At 42.8% G+C, this 14945-nt stretch overlaps 1 protein-coding gene across 4 annotated transcripts in view; it reads right to left on the bottom strand.

Moving 5' to 3' along the window:
* Positions 1–214: 214 nt before the first annotated feature.
* The window catches only part of HPS1 (HPS1 biogenesis of lysosomal organelles complex 3 subunit 1), a 36801-nt gene continuing 22070 nt past the window's right edge, over positions 215–14945 (bottom strand). For 3 of the 4 annotated variants that reach the window (XM_078150932.1, XM_078150934.1, XM_078150933.1), the window contains exons 17-20: positions 12542–12687; positions 10168–10281; positions 3189–3271; positions 215–2385 (exon numbers count right to left, since the gene is read on the bottom strand). In XM_078150932.1, coding sequence (XP_078007058.1) covers positions 2223–2385; positions 3189–3271; positions 10168–10281; positions 12542–12687 — 506 coding nt within the window. In that variant the 3' untranslated portion in view covers positions 215–2222. The other variant, XM_020996751.2, reaches the window with a different exon arrangement.

Here is a 14945-nt window from a genome sequence, read left to right as displayed (position 1 = left end):
AGGCACTTGGAAGCCACTGACTGTTACCTTTTAATTTTGATCTTAAGAATCATCAACAAGGGGCAGTGAGGTGGAGAAGTGGATAGAACACTGGCCCTGGAGTCAGGAGACCCAAATCTGGTCTCAGACACTTGACACTTACTAGTTATGTGACCCTAGGCAAGTCACTTAATCCCAATTGCCCTGCCAAAAAGAAAAAAAAAATCAACAACCATTTTAATAGATTACAAAGAACATGAGATTTTATAAAAAACTCTGAACTTCCATTACATACAGTTTGTCTTTAAAAAGTAACACCAAATTTAACAAGATAATAACAAAACAGCTCCATTTCTTTCTCTTGTTTTGGTCTGTCCATTTTTAAAAGGCAACAATTAATACAACAATGTGAAGAAAAACAACTTTGAAAAGACCATTGAGGGTCTTTAAGCAAGTGGGTGAAAATGGTCAGAAGGAAGATGAGTTGATTAGCAGAGAATGGAAGCTGGGAGACCAGTTAGAACAGGAAAATGCTGATGGGGATTTGAACTTGGGGGTGGCATCGTGAGTTGAGAAGAGGAGGACTCTAAGAGATATCATGGAAGTAAAACTGACAGGATTCTGCAGCTGTTTGGATTGGATTGCAGGGACTTGCACAGAGAGATTCTCCAGCCGATTCTTCTTGGATGCCCTAATATTGCCAAGAGCCACTGGAGGAAAATTAGTTTTTTTTCCTTCTTCTTCTGTAATTGAACTGTCAGCTTCCAGTGTGTTTCCTTTACAAGTTAGACTGGGGTCTTTGAGATAACTCCTGCATGGTTGAATAAGTAATGACACAGGCCTTATTGCTGCCAGACCCATCAGGAGTAGGGAGCAATAGGAACGCTGCATCCCTGGAACACTAGTGCTTAGCTATCTGCCTAGGGCACACAGTGGGAAGCTCATCTGTGGTATTACCATTCTTATTTAAATGACCTAGACCAGGGGTAGGTAACCTCCCACCTCAAGGCCACATGTGGTCCTCTAGGTCCTCAAGTGCAGCCCTCTGACTGAATCCAAACTTTAGAAGAAGGGCCCCAGGTTCCCGACCCCTGAATTCTAGACTGATTTATTGTGCCACTGCCCAACAGACAGCTTCTTGGAAATCCTTAAGGAATGTAGGCCATTTGTAGTCTGCAGACTACACCTGTAGTCAATGACTACAGAGTCACTGGTGGTCTTGTTTGTGCCCAGAAATAAAACAGGCAGGGTGGGGTGGGAAGGTTTACAATGCATAAAGCAGAAATAAGGTGGTTTACAGAACTTAGTATTTTATTTCTGTCAATCAATGTCTTTTCAATTCAACACCTGTCTCCTTGGCTGCAAAAGACCCAGATTTTGGTTTCTTGTTTCCTTCCCACACACTGACAAGGCTGGGAGTGAATAAATTTTTGGAACTGTCCATTGTGCAATACATATATAGACCTACACTAAGCCCCTTCCCCACTTTACTGTATGATAGGCCAATAAGGCAGCTTGGATTTGAGGAAGCAGAGAAAGGAAACTCAAATGCTTGAGCAAGCTCTTCCTTTCTGTCCTGTGAGGCAGGATAAGAAGGAATCCAGTGAAGAAAAATAGGAAAGGTAAGTGCTTTAAGCAATGCAGGAAGCTAAGGTCACGAAACCCTGGATATTAAGTGCTGGTAACCTTCCCCCCTCAGGGGGAAGACATGGACAGGCAGCCCCTAGAATTAGTGGCTCTGAATTTCAATGTCAAAATCCCTGGAACTTCTAAGGACACAATATGGAAGGCCTCTGTTTAAAGTGCATCATTCTCTTGCAGCAGGAATGATTCCAGGGAGGCCCAGACCCTGCCTCTGACTCCCAACCTGCTTTCTGAAACATAAAGTGGCATCTATATCATTGATGTTAAGATCTGTAGCGCCGCAGGTCTGATTTGTGGCTTGCAAGACATCTCTGTGTGCCATGCATCCCATGGATCGGCCAGGGTAGCTCTTTTCAGGAATATGTATCCTGCTGCCTTAGGGCTAGCACTGAGCAGGAGAGCATTTTTCTCCAAATGATGGATGGGCAGGAATGGATCAGCTATGATCTGTATCACAGAGGATTTGAGAAACTGAGGTGGGGCATATCCACCCCGATGGTAGTGTCTGGAGACCTTGGGCAGGTCTTGAAGAGGGGAGACATAGAATAAACCAAACAAATGTCTTGTGAAACCTGAGAGCCACAGAACAGTCCAGTCTTCTAGAGCAAGGGTATACGGGATGACTCCCACAGCCGCCGGGCCAGCTCGCCTGCCTGCTGGACCACTATGTCCACAGCGAGGACAGAGAGATGGATGGTCATCAATTCATAGCATTTCACTATTTCTCCCGTATGGCTTTTGCTATAGTAGCGCAGAAGCTTCCTAGGAGACAGGAGTAAAAGAAAATACAGGATTCAGAAGACAAGCAGTTGTCTTCCCCTTGGCCAAGGGCTGGATCCCACAGGTGCTGGCTGGTCTTGGAGGTCCAGATCCAGCCCAGTTCTCCTGAAGGGTAATGCTGACTTCTCACTTGAAGGACAAGGTTTCCAGCACCTCAGTCAGTGAGGACTTCTTCCTCAGGTTTCCTGAGCTCTCTGCCTCCTAATTAAAATTGTACTTGCATCTCCCTTAGCTCCTTGACAACGATTCCCTCCTTCAGAGAGGTTCCTATCCTGTGGATTCCGGTGCTAATCCCACATGAAACAGAACCTGCCGAGCCCAGACGTGTCTTATGTTATAAGAAGAACTTGGCGGAATCAGTGGTGCCTACTAGGGTGATGGCACAGGGTCAGAGAGAGAAGCTCCCTTTGTGGCCACACCAGTAGGTGCCCTCTTAACTGGCTTCTTCGATAACAGAGCATCGAGATGCTACTGTACTGGGCAGAGCGAGGTCAGACAGCTGGCAAGTCCTCACAACAGGGTTTCCGGCTCTCTGGGCCAGGTACTTCCCTAATGGGAGAAAAGCTATTCTTCCTCCAACCCCAGGAGTATGTGTATATGTATATACATATGTAGGTGTACATGTATGTATATACATATCTATATATGTGTGTGTCTACATGCTCCTATGTGGGTATGCATGTATGTACACATACATGTATGTACACACACACACACACACACACACAGATATAATTGTCCCTCTCTGCATCTGGCTCTTGCACCTCAATCTGGAAGGGTGTTACCTGTAATAGTCTCCCCCAAGCACGCCGATAGGAGCCGAGTCATCAGAGAGGACAGGTACCTCTATCGCCTGTAGTTTGTGCCCCTAAAGAAGACCAGAAGAGCTGTGAGAAGAGATTGGAAGGAGATGCGGGCAGAAACTTCATGAGTAAGTGGTGCAATGAGAAGCCAGGGCCTGTGCAACACAGAGGTGCCAAAGAGCAGAGCCCTTTGAGAAAGGGCCATTTCCGTACTGTAAAAAAGCGACACCAACCATTTCCAAACCATACTGCCCCATGAGCACCCTCTGTTTTCCACCTTCCAACTCTAGCCCCTCTAAATGTATTGTCTTCTCCTATAAGAATATGAGTTTCTTTAGGGAAAAGACTATCTTGCTGTATTTGCATCCCCAGCACTTAGCAGTAAGTTGCTGTAACTCTCCCATGTTCACCTCCAAATAACCATAAAATGTCACCCTAAAAGAAATCCTGGAACAGTAGAAAGACAGGGTGAAACAATCTTTTAGCCCAGGAAACTTGCAAGATCATCAAGAAAGGTCTGTCTCACTCAGGTAAAAGGGGAATGCAGTCCAGAATAGGAAGTGTCCCAGCAAGCCAGCAGCAAGCCCTACCTCAGCAAACCAGTGGGAGATCCTGAGCCCTAGTGTAATGGAGCAGCCGAATGCCAACACCAGGACCTCTAACATGCCTCAGCATAGCCAGGGGAATGGACAGACTCCAATTCAGAGAACTGCTATGTGCTTCAGCATTGCCCCAGGCAAACAGGTAACTTCCCATGGCTAGACTACCACATACAGGCATACAGGTGCCTAAGCAAATGGGCTGCTGCTAGTGCAGAGCCCCTACCACGTACTTCAACATAGCCCCAGGAAGCACAGAAACACCCCACTGGCATGAGTACATGCCAGACACCAGCACTAGGACCCTGGCTCAGAACCAGGTAAGCTACCAGACCCCTACAGCCTCCAGCAGCACTAGCCACTCCCCACCCCCTCAGCACAGTGCCAGACACAAGGGTCTCCAACGGGTGTCAGGGCAACATCAGCGGAGAACCAGGTAAACAGCCAAGGTCTGCAGCCCCTGGCACAAAAAGCCTGAACCAGTGTCTCTTCCATCCCGGCAGCAGAGATCAAATTTAAAAGAAAAGAAAAGATGAGCAAAAAACAACAACAAAAAAAGATTCTGACCATAGAAAGTTATTATGACGACAAGGAAAATCAAGACAAACTCAGAAAAGGACAACAATGTCAAAACATCCATGGACAAAACCCCAAAGAAAAATGGGAAGTGGTGTCAAGCCCAGAAAGAACTCACAGAAGAGCTCAAAAAAAAAAAAAGCTTAAAAATCATATAAGAGAGGTGGAAAAAAAAATGAGAGTGATGCAAGAGAATTATGAAAAAAGAGTCAACATCTCCGAAAAAGAAAACAACTGCTTAAAAAGTAGAACTGGCTAAATGGAAAAGGAGATACAAAAATCCACTGGAGAAAACAACTCCTTAAAAAGTACAATTGGCCAAATGGAAAAGAAAGTAAAAAGCTAACTGAGGAAAACAACCCCTTCAAAGCTAGAATTGGGCAAGTAGAAGCTAATGACTCCATAAGATATCAAGAATCAATCAAACAAATTCGTAAGAATGAAAAAAACACAAGAAAATGTAAAATGCTTCACTGGAAAAACAAGTGTCCTGGAAAATAGATCTAGAAGAGGCAATGTTAGAATCACTGGACTACCTGAAAGCCATAATCAAAAAGAGGACCTGGACAGCATCTTTTCAGAAATTATCAAGGAAAACTGCCCTGATATCCTGGAACCAGAGGACCAAATAGGCACTGAAAGAATACACTGATCACCTCAGGAAAGAGATACCAAAATAAAAACTCCAAGGAACATTATAGCCAAATTTCAGGACTATCAAATCAAGGAAAAAATACTTCAAGTGGCCAGAAAGAAACAATTCAAATATCAGGGAACCACAATTAGAATCACACAGGACACAGCTGCTACATTAAAGGATTGTAGGTCATGGAACATGATATTCGGAAAGGCAAAGGAGCTAGGGCAACAACCAAGAATCATCTACCCAGCAAAATTAAGCATGCTACTTCAAGGGAAAAATGGTCATTCAATGAAATAGGAGGATTTCAAGCTTTCACAGGGAGAAGACTAGAACCGAACAAAAACCTTGACCTTCAATATCAAGACCCAAGAGAAGCCTAAAAAGGTAGGTTTGTGTGTATGTGTGTATGTGTGTATGTGTGTGTGTGTGTGTGTGTGTGGCCATTGGGGTTCAGTGACCTGCCTAGAGTCACACAGCTGGTGAATGTTATGTGTCTGAGGCCAGATTTGAACTCAGGTTTTCCTAGCTCCAGGGCTAGTGCTCCACCCACTGCGCCACCTAGCTGCCCCAGCTCAAAAAGGTAAAAAGTAAAAAGAAAACATAAGGGATTCTATGAAGTCAAACTGCTTACATCCCTATGTGGGAAGATGACACTTGTAATTCTTAAAAATTGTATCACTAATCATACCACTAGAAGGAGTATACCTAGAAAGAAGGTACAGGTATAAGGTGAATTTGAGGGAATGACGTAAAAAATAATTAAGGGATGAGAAGGGGGACACTAGGTACAGAAGGAAGGGAGAGGTGGAATGGGGTAAATTTTTTCACATTAAGAAGCACAAAAAACCTATTACAATGGAGGGAAAGATGGTAGGATGGGTGATGGGCATCGCTTGAATCTTACTCTCATTAGCACTGACCCAAAGAAGGAATAATATACACAATCAGTTGAATACAGAAATCAATCTTAAACTGGCAGGAAAGCAGGAGGGGAGGAGATTAAGTAAAGGTAGGGTAACTAACAGAAAAGAGGGCAGACCAGGGGAGGTGGTAGACAGAAGCAAAACAGTGTTGAGAAGGGAAAGGGTGGAAGGAGAGAAAGGACAAATAGGAGGAAAAATAGGATGGACAGAAATACACAGTAATCATAACTGTGAATGTGAATTGGATGTACTCTCCCATAAAATGGAAGTGGATAGCACAGGGGGTCAAAAACCAGAATCCTACACTATGTTGTTTACAAGAAACACATTTGAAGCAGACAGACATACACAGTGCAAAGGTAAGGGGCCAGAGCAGAATATATTATGCTTCAGCTAAAGCAAAAAAAGCAGGGGCAGCAATCTTGATCTCAGACAAAGCAAAAGCAAAAACAGACCTAATTAAAAGAGATAAGGAAGAAAACTATATCTTGCTAAAAGGTACCACAGACAATGAAGTAATATCAATACTAAACATATATGCACCAAGTGGCATAGCATACAGATTCTTTTTCTCCTCAATTTTTAAGCATTTTTATTTAAAGTTTTGTGTTCCGAATTCTACCCTTCCCTCCCTCCCTCTCCACTCCCCTCCCTGAGATGGTAAGCAATCAGATATAGGTTATACATGTGCAATTATGTAAAACAGTTCCATATTAATAATTCTGTATAAGAAGACTTGAACAAATGAAAAAAAGAGAAAGTGAAAAATGGCACGCTTCAGTCTGTATTCAATCAACATCAGTTCCTTCTCTGGAGGTGGACAGAATGCTTTATCATGAGTCCTTTGGGATTGTCTTGGATCACTGTATCGCTGAGAATAGCTAAGTCATTCACAGTTCTTCATTGAACAATATTGCTCAGTGTCCCCCTGGTTCTGTTCACTTCACTCTACATCAGTTCATGTAAGTCTTTCCAGATTTTTCTGAAATCATCCTGCTTGTCCTTTCTTATAGCACAATAGTATTCCATTATAATCACATATCACCGCTTGGTTAGCCATTCATCAATTGATGGGCAACCTTTTGATTTCTATTTCTTAGGTACTACAAAAAGAGCTGCAATAAATAATTTGTACAAATAGGTCCTTTCCCCTTTTTTTGGATGTCTTTGGGATATAGACCTAGCAGTGGTATTGCTGGATCAAAGGTCATGTGGTTTTATAGCCCTTTGGGGAGAGTTCCAAATTGCTTTCCAGAATGGTTAAATCAGTTCACAACTCCACCAACAGTGCATTCGTGTCCCAATGTTCCCACATCCCCTCCAACATCCAAAATTTTCCTTTCTTGTCATATTAGCCACTCTGATAAGTGTGAGGTGGTTACCTCAGAGTTGTTTTAATTTTCTCTGATTAATACTGATTTAGAGCATTTTTTCATGTGACTATAGATAGCTTTGATTCCTTTGTCTGAAAATATTTATATCCTTCGACCGTTTATTAGTTGGGGAATGAGATGATTTTTATGAATTTGACTCAGTTCTCTATATATTTGAGAAATGAGGCCTTTAACAGAGATACTAGTAAAATTTCCCCCCAGTTTTCTTCTTTCCTTATAATATTGACTGCATTGGTTTTGTCTGTGTAAAAAACTTTTAATTTTACATAACCAAAATCATCTATTTTACATTTTGTAATGCTCTCTATATCTTCTTTGGTCTTAAATTCTTCCCCTTATCCATAAATCTGACAGAATCCAAGTTCTTAAAGGAGAAGTTAAGTGAGTTACAGGTTCATGACCAAAAAACAAAAAGCATTAGAAAATGTAAAATAGATAATTTTGATTGTATTAAATTAAAAAGCTTTTGCACAAGCAAAACCAATGTAAGCAGGATTAGATGGAAAGCAGAAAGCGGGGAAACAATCTTTACAACAAGTGTCTCTGATAAAGGCCTTATTTCTCAAATACATAGAGAACTGAGTCAAATTTATAATAGAAGCCATTCTCCAACTTATAAATGGTCAAAGGATATGAACAGGTAATTTTCTGGTGAAGAAATCAAAGCTATCTAGAGGCATATGAAGAAGTGCTCAAATCACTTTTGATCACAGAAATGCACATTAAAAGAACTCTGAGGTACCACCTTACACCTATCAGATGAGTTAATATGACAAAAAAAAAGAAAATGATAAAAGTTGGAAAGGATGTGGGAAAATTGGGACACTAATGCATTGCTGATGGAGTTGTGAACTGATTCAACTATTCTGGAGAGCAGTTTGGAATGATGGCCCACAGGCAACCAAACTGCATATCCTTTGATCCAGCAATACTACTACTAGATCTGTATTCCAAAGAAACCATGAAAAATGGAAAGGGACCTACATGTGCAAAAATATGTATATCAGCCCTTTTCGTGGTGGCAAAATATTGGAAACTGAGAGGCTACCCATCAATCGGGGAATGGCTGAACAAGCTGTGGTATATGAATATAATGGAATACTACTGTGCAACAAAAACTGATGAACAGGCAGATTTCAGAAAGACTTGGAAAGACTTGTATGAACTGACGCAAAGAGAAATGAACAGAACTATTGGCAACATTATATGATGCTCAACAATGAATGACACAGCTCTTCTCAGCAACACATTGATCTAAGACAGGTACAAAGGACTCATGGAAGAAAATGCTGCTACCCACATCCAGATAAGAATTAATGGACTCTAAATGCAGACTGAAGCATACTTTTTTCACTTATTTTATTCTTTTTTTCCCCCTTTTGATCTGTTTCTTTTTTCACAACTATTACAAATATGGAAATATGTTTTATATGATAGCACATGTATAACCTGTATCAAATTGTCTACCATTTTAGGAAGAGGGTAGGAAAGGGAGGGAGAAAAATTTGGAACTCAAAATCTTGTAAAAATGAATGCTAAAAATTGTCTTGACTTGTAACTGGGAAAAAAATACTTTTTTTAAAAAGCATTTTCCTTCCTTCCTAACAATTTCCGTTTCTCCCTAATAAGTAAAGGTGTACACCAAGGCAAAATTCTAGAATTTAGAATAGTCCTTCAACTCCTTAATTTTCATTTTCTTCCTGTTGTTGAGTAGTTCCAGGTAGTTTGGACTGTAATACCTTGGTGTGTGAATTGAATTTTTCTTCTTTTACTTTATTTGATGCATTTCCTGATGTTTTGAGCTGATGAAGGAAAGCAAGGCTTAGAATCAACTTCTCACTCAGTCACTCTGCCAGAACTTTACAATCCCTTGTCTGATTATTTTTTTTATCAACTATTACCTTGGATACTGATTGGTCCAGAGCTCTCCTGTGAGAGGAGAGAAGGAAGCAGTCAGGAAAGATGCTTATTGTGGTTGGAGGCAAGTGAGGGAAAAGTCAGTAATTTCTAGCAGAGAAAGGAAAGGCAGAGGTGAATAAAAGGCTTGGATAATGGAAACAACAGGTTCAAGTGTATGCTGGAGACTGAAGTGCTGGCTCTTTGGGGGCTGGAAAAAAAGAAATAAACAAACAAAAAAAACAACACATAAAGAGAGGGAGAATTAAAGAAAAAAGCCAGAAAAAAGAGGAATTAGAGAAAGGAAGTGATAGAAAAACAAAGCAGGAAAAAACATGGAGGTTAAGATACCATGACCTATTTTTGTACTGCTGAAGGCAGTGTGGCCCTGTGAAAAGAGCACTGGGTCAGGAGGAGTTGGAAGAGTTAAGTCATAGCCTCAAGTTTCCCCTAACTAGCAATGTAACTCGGTACAACTTAACCTCTCAATGCCTCGCATTCCCCACTTGCAGATGGGCACGTCGATGTACCACCTTTCATCTACGAAGATGATGTTACCTGACATCAGTAGTTTATGCTCTTGATGCTGCTTTTCAGTACTGGAGAGGCCTCATCCACACAAGGCAGAGCACAGCTTCCTTTCTTGGCTCCTTTCCCTATCCCTCAACTTAGGGCGTGTTTTAGAAGAGAGCTGGGTTGAAGCAAGGGTACAGACTACAGCCATAAAATACAGCAAAGGGGATGTAATCTGCAGCTTTGACCTAAGAGCCCTGTGCTCTAATTCAACTGAGCTACCTGGTCTGATGTTTCCACAGGGCCATTGTGAAATTACAATGAAACCCAAAATGGACAGTGCTTTGGGAACAACAACATCCACAGAACTCCCTAAACATGTCATCTTTCTGCTCCTGGGGGCGTGGCTATACCCACCATCTCATTCTCGAACCACAGGAAGTAGGAGCAGTAGTAGTCGCCGTCTCGGAACGTCAGGGTTGTGTAGCCCTTTTGAAGGTATCGCCTGGCCAGACCAACTAAAGCCCAGACCTGTAGGGAAGGAGAAGTGAGAAAATGGACCAAGCTAAAGGCTTTATCTTCCCCTTGAGAGCTGGCCAGCTTCCTTTAGCTGAGGCTTTCAATTTTCTTTTCTTTCCCTTCAATTGTTCTATCTTGCTTGTCACTATTCAAAAAAAGTCTCACAAAAAGGCATAGTTTTGATGAGTTATCTGGTTTTTAGCAAACCTCAACAAATGAATAATTTATACCATCAGTGACATTACATATTTTATGACTACAAAGGATCAACTGTGATCACTCAGAGTTGCCTTCTGGCCACTGGGAACTCCTGATCATATTCCAGGAAGTTAGATACCAAGAAGTTATGGGCCTCTGAAACTGGTGAGGCTGGTTAGAGCTGGGACGGGGCCGATGACACATTTTGACTTATAACTGCTCTGAGACTCAATCCTGGCCAACTTCATGGAATGAGTGATCTCACATCATCACCATCACCATCACCATCACCATCACCATCACTATCACCACCATCACCATTCACCATCACCATCACCACCACCACCACCATCACCATCACCATCATCACCACCACCATCACCACCACCACCACCATCACCATCACCACCACCACCCCCCCCCCAACATTTATGTAGTGCTTAAAGGTTTACAAAGTGCCTGACATATATTATCTCATATGAGCCTGACAATTAGTAGCTACTATCTAAAGATGAGGAAACTAAGGCTGAAAGAAGTGGATTTGCCCAGGATCACACAGTTAAAGTGGTGGAAGAGAAAGGAAGGAGTGAAGATCTGAACTCAGGTGTTCCTGACTCCAGGCCTAGGGCTCTGTCCATCACACCACCTGGCTGCCTCTGCTTAGCTGTGACAGTGACCATCAGAGATGCAAGTGGCCTCCAGTGGGGAGAGTAGTGGCCAGCTTCAGTACCTCTGAGAGGAGATGCATGAGAATAGGATGGATGTTTGCTGATATTACAATAAAAATGTAATTACATGCATGACAGAGTAATATGTCATTGTGAACGAGCTTCTTGTGAATCAGGATGCTGAACAAAAACTCAGAAATAAACCCAATGGAATACACCTCCTGGAATTCAATTCAGCAAACATCTGTAAATATCATGTGAAAATCTATGCCAAAATCCATATATCTTTAATTCTTTCTCTTCCCTCTAGAGGCCTTAGGAAAGGGCCTTTCGACCATTCATTAAAATCTCCACCACAGCCTACTGGTCAAGTGGTCCTCCAGTGTGTGCTTGAAGATCTCCAATGAGGGAGACCTCAGCTCCAACACAGAGCCAGAAGGGGCCCCAGGGGCCAGCGAGTCCAAGCCTTCCTTCTCCGAATGAGTTAACTGAGGTAGAGAGTACAGCTCCTCATCTAGTGTTGCTTAGCTAGTGTATTAGGTAGGACTTGAACTCAGGTCTTCTTGGTTTCAAGGACAACTGTCTATTCACAAGATCTGGTGATGCAGTGGACAGAGCGCTAGGCCTAGAGTCAGGAAGACCTGAGTTTAAGTCTGGTCTCAAACACTTCCTAGCTGTGTGATCCTGGGCAAATCACTTCACCTCTGTCTGCCCCAATTCCCTCAACTGTACAATGTGGATAATAATAGCACCTACCTCAAAGGGCTGTTGTAAGGATCAGATGACATAACATTTGTCAAGTGCTTAGCACAGAGCTTGGCACCTAGTAGGTGCTACATAAATGCTTATTCCCTCCCTTCCTCTCTTCCCCACTCCTCTATGCTTCCTCTTTAGGTGCATAATAAGTATGAAGAGAATAAGTGCAAAGCAGTACAAATGTGGATAATTGCATGTAGTTTGAGTGTCGTGGGGAAGTTCAGGAGAGGCTGCATTTGGGCAGCTGGGCTTAAGCTGGCATTCTAAGGGGGGGAAGTGAGGATGGAGTACATTGGAGAGGGTGGGGGAGACTGCTCGTGCAAAGATGTTGAGGTAGCAAATGGAGCATTGTGTGCCATAAATAGGGAGGAGGCCAGTATGGCTGGACCACAGCCTCTGTGCTTTGCTGTGACTGCCTTCCAATGCCTGAAGATGCTTCTCCTGTCCTCACTTAGCCTTTTCTTCTCCAGGCTGAACATTTCTAGTTTCTTCAAATACAGCATGAAGCTTTTGTTTTGTTTTGTCTTAAATTTGCTTTAGCTAGTCTTACGTGTGCCCAGAGTGCTGAGAAAATCTTGATAATGACCACACCAGACAGGATTGCAGATACGTGGGAACAGCAATAAAAAGTGGGGTGAGACTGGGATTACCTTGGCTTTGATGAAGGTGGCCAGGGGTCCCTTGCCCAGTTCTGATGTCGTTTTTCCAGTGATGCTCAGGGAGGGAGCCACCATTTGCCCTGTCATTCGATCCACGTAGATGAAATGCACCAACCCTGGGAAGTCTTCCAGGTAAGTGAAGGCCAGGGTTAAGGAGGTTCTAATTCTGGCCATCCAGGATGATCCCAGGAAAAGCCCTCCGTTCACTAGGCCATCCCCAAAGGCAGTAAGAGACAGGTATGCCTTTTACCTGAATTCTAGTTCCATTTCATCCCTCTCCTCAAAGAGCACCCCTCCTTTTCCCTCCTTCTTCTTAATTCCTCCTAATTCTCAGTCTCAGGAGTCCCATGAGAAGCGCAAGACTCATGTTATTTGAGAGGGGGGACAGACAGTTAACGGACTGTTCTGACCCAGACATAATGGCCTAGAAGACAAGAGTGCTAGAGTTAGACCAAGACCTGGGTTTGAATGCTGACATCAGATACTTGCTAGCTGTGGACTTCACTAAAACTCTCTGATCCCATCTCCTCATTTGAAAGTGGGGACACTCATTCCACCTTCCTCAGAGGGTGGTTGGGATGCTCTAATGAGACAACGAACGTAAAGCAACCTGCAAACCTCAGAGTGCTTTATAAATGCCAACAACTGTCATCACCATCATCATCATCAGGATTTTTGAGGCCTGTTTCTCGGACACTGATGCATCTCTTCAGGGGCACAGTCTCTTCTCTATACTCTAACTGCCTAATGTGCTGAGGCCAGTACAACAGCAGGCAGGGCACAGGGTTCCCTGCTGATGCCATCAGTTTAAATGTGATCTGTTCCCTGATTTAAGAACTTAAGCACTTTGACTCAGGCAGAAAGGAAACAGTCAATTTGGCCAACTTTTAGCCAGGTATATCCTGGGCCAAGGGTGACCTCTCTCTTTCCCTCCTGTAAAGAATGGAAAAAAGTAATCTCTCCCTAACAAATCTCAGGAAATTATGCCCAAAGGAGAGTACTTGATGTTGTAAATGGGGAGAAGAAGCATTTACAAATGTTAGGCACTGTGCTAAGTACTTTACAAATATGATCTCATTTGATCCTCACAATAACCTTGGGAGGCAGGTGCTCCCAAGCCCCATTTCATAGATGAGGAAACTGAGGCAAACAAAAGTTAAGTGACTTTCCCAGAGTTACCCAGCTAGAAAATATCTGAGGCCAGATTTGAACTCAGGTCTTCCTGACTTCAGGCCTGGCATTCTATCCATTTTACCACTTCATGGCTTATAAAAACAGAGGCAGTGTGGCAGAGTAGCAAGATCACCATTCTGGGAGTCAGGATATCTAGTCCTCGCTTAGTCAGTCAACAAGCATTTATTAAGCACCACTGTATGCCACATGCTAAGCACTGGGGATACAAAGAAAGGCAAAAACCAGCTCCTGTTCTCAAGGATCACACAGTCTAACGGCTCTGCTATTCACAAGTTACAGGATCTGGGAAAATCGCTTCTCCTTCCTTGGTGTTGAGAAGGTGGACCAGAGGCCTTTCACTGTAGCTCTAGGCCTTTGGGGCCTTTGCATGAAGGCTGCTCTAGGAAGAGTTCTGTTCATGCTGGGCTCTGAACGTCTGATGCTCACTGTAAGGATGAACTCGAGAGCCTCTGCCCCAGTCGTCCCCCACGCCCACGTGCTCCCCCTCCTCACCTCTGCCTACTGGCTACCTTCAAGACCCATCTCAAAAACTACATTCTAGGGAGGTCTTTCTTGGTCCCTCCCCAGCTACTAGTGCCTTCCCCTCTAATAATAATAGGTAGTATGTATATATACATATATATACACAGAACTATACAGCACATATGCGCGCGCGCGCACACACACACACATATATGTATTATATGGAAATATCTATGTAAAATACTCAATGGGGCAGTTAGAGGGCACAGTGGATAGAGTGTTGACCCTGGAGTCAGGAGGACCCGAGTTCAAATCAGACTTCAGATACTTATTAACTTTGTGACCCTGGGCAAGTCATTTAACCCTGTTTGCCTCTGTTTTCTCATCTGTAAAACAAGCTGGAGAAGGAAATGGCAAACTCCTCCAGTATCTGCCAAGAAAACCCTAAATGGAGCCATGAAGAATTGGACGTGACTGACTAAACAACAAATATACTCAATACTCATATATATACATATATGTATATTTTATAAATATATTATATAACTCAATCTCTTCACATATACTTAATATCTCAACATATGTACACACTCAATACTTTCTCTCCCCATACATACACACACTCACATATATACACACATACATATATACCCTACATACTGTATGTATGTGTGTGTCGAACTTTAGGTTTGCAAAGCACTTTACAAACATCATCTCATTTGATTTTCACAACTCTGTG

The sequence above is a fragment of the Phascolarctos cinereus genome, unplaced genomic scaffold (genome assembly GCF_003287225.1).
Source record: "Phascolarctos cinereus isolate Bilbo 61053 unplaced genomic scaffold, phaCin_HiC Scaffold_3;HRSCAF=262, whole genome shotgun sequence".
NCBI lineage: Eukaryota > Metazoa > Chordata > Mammalia > Diprotodontia > Phascolarctidae > Phascolarctos > Phascolarctos cinereus.
The sequence above is the reverse complement of the archived record's forward strand: the minus strand, read 5'-3'. Positions and strand labels throughout refer to the sequence as shown.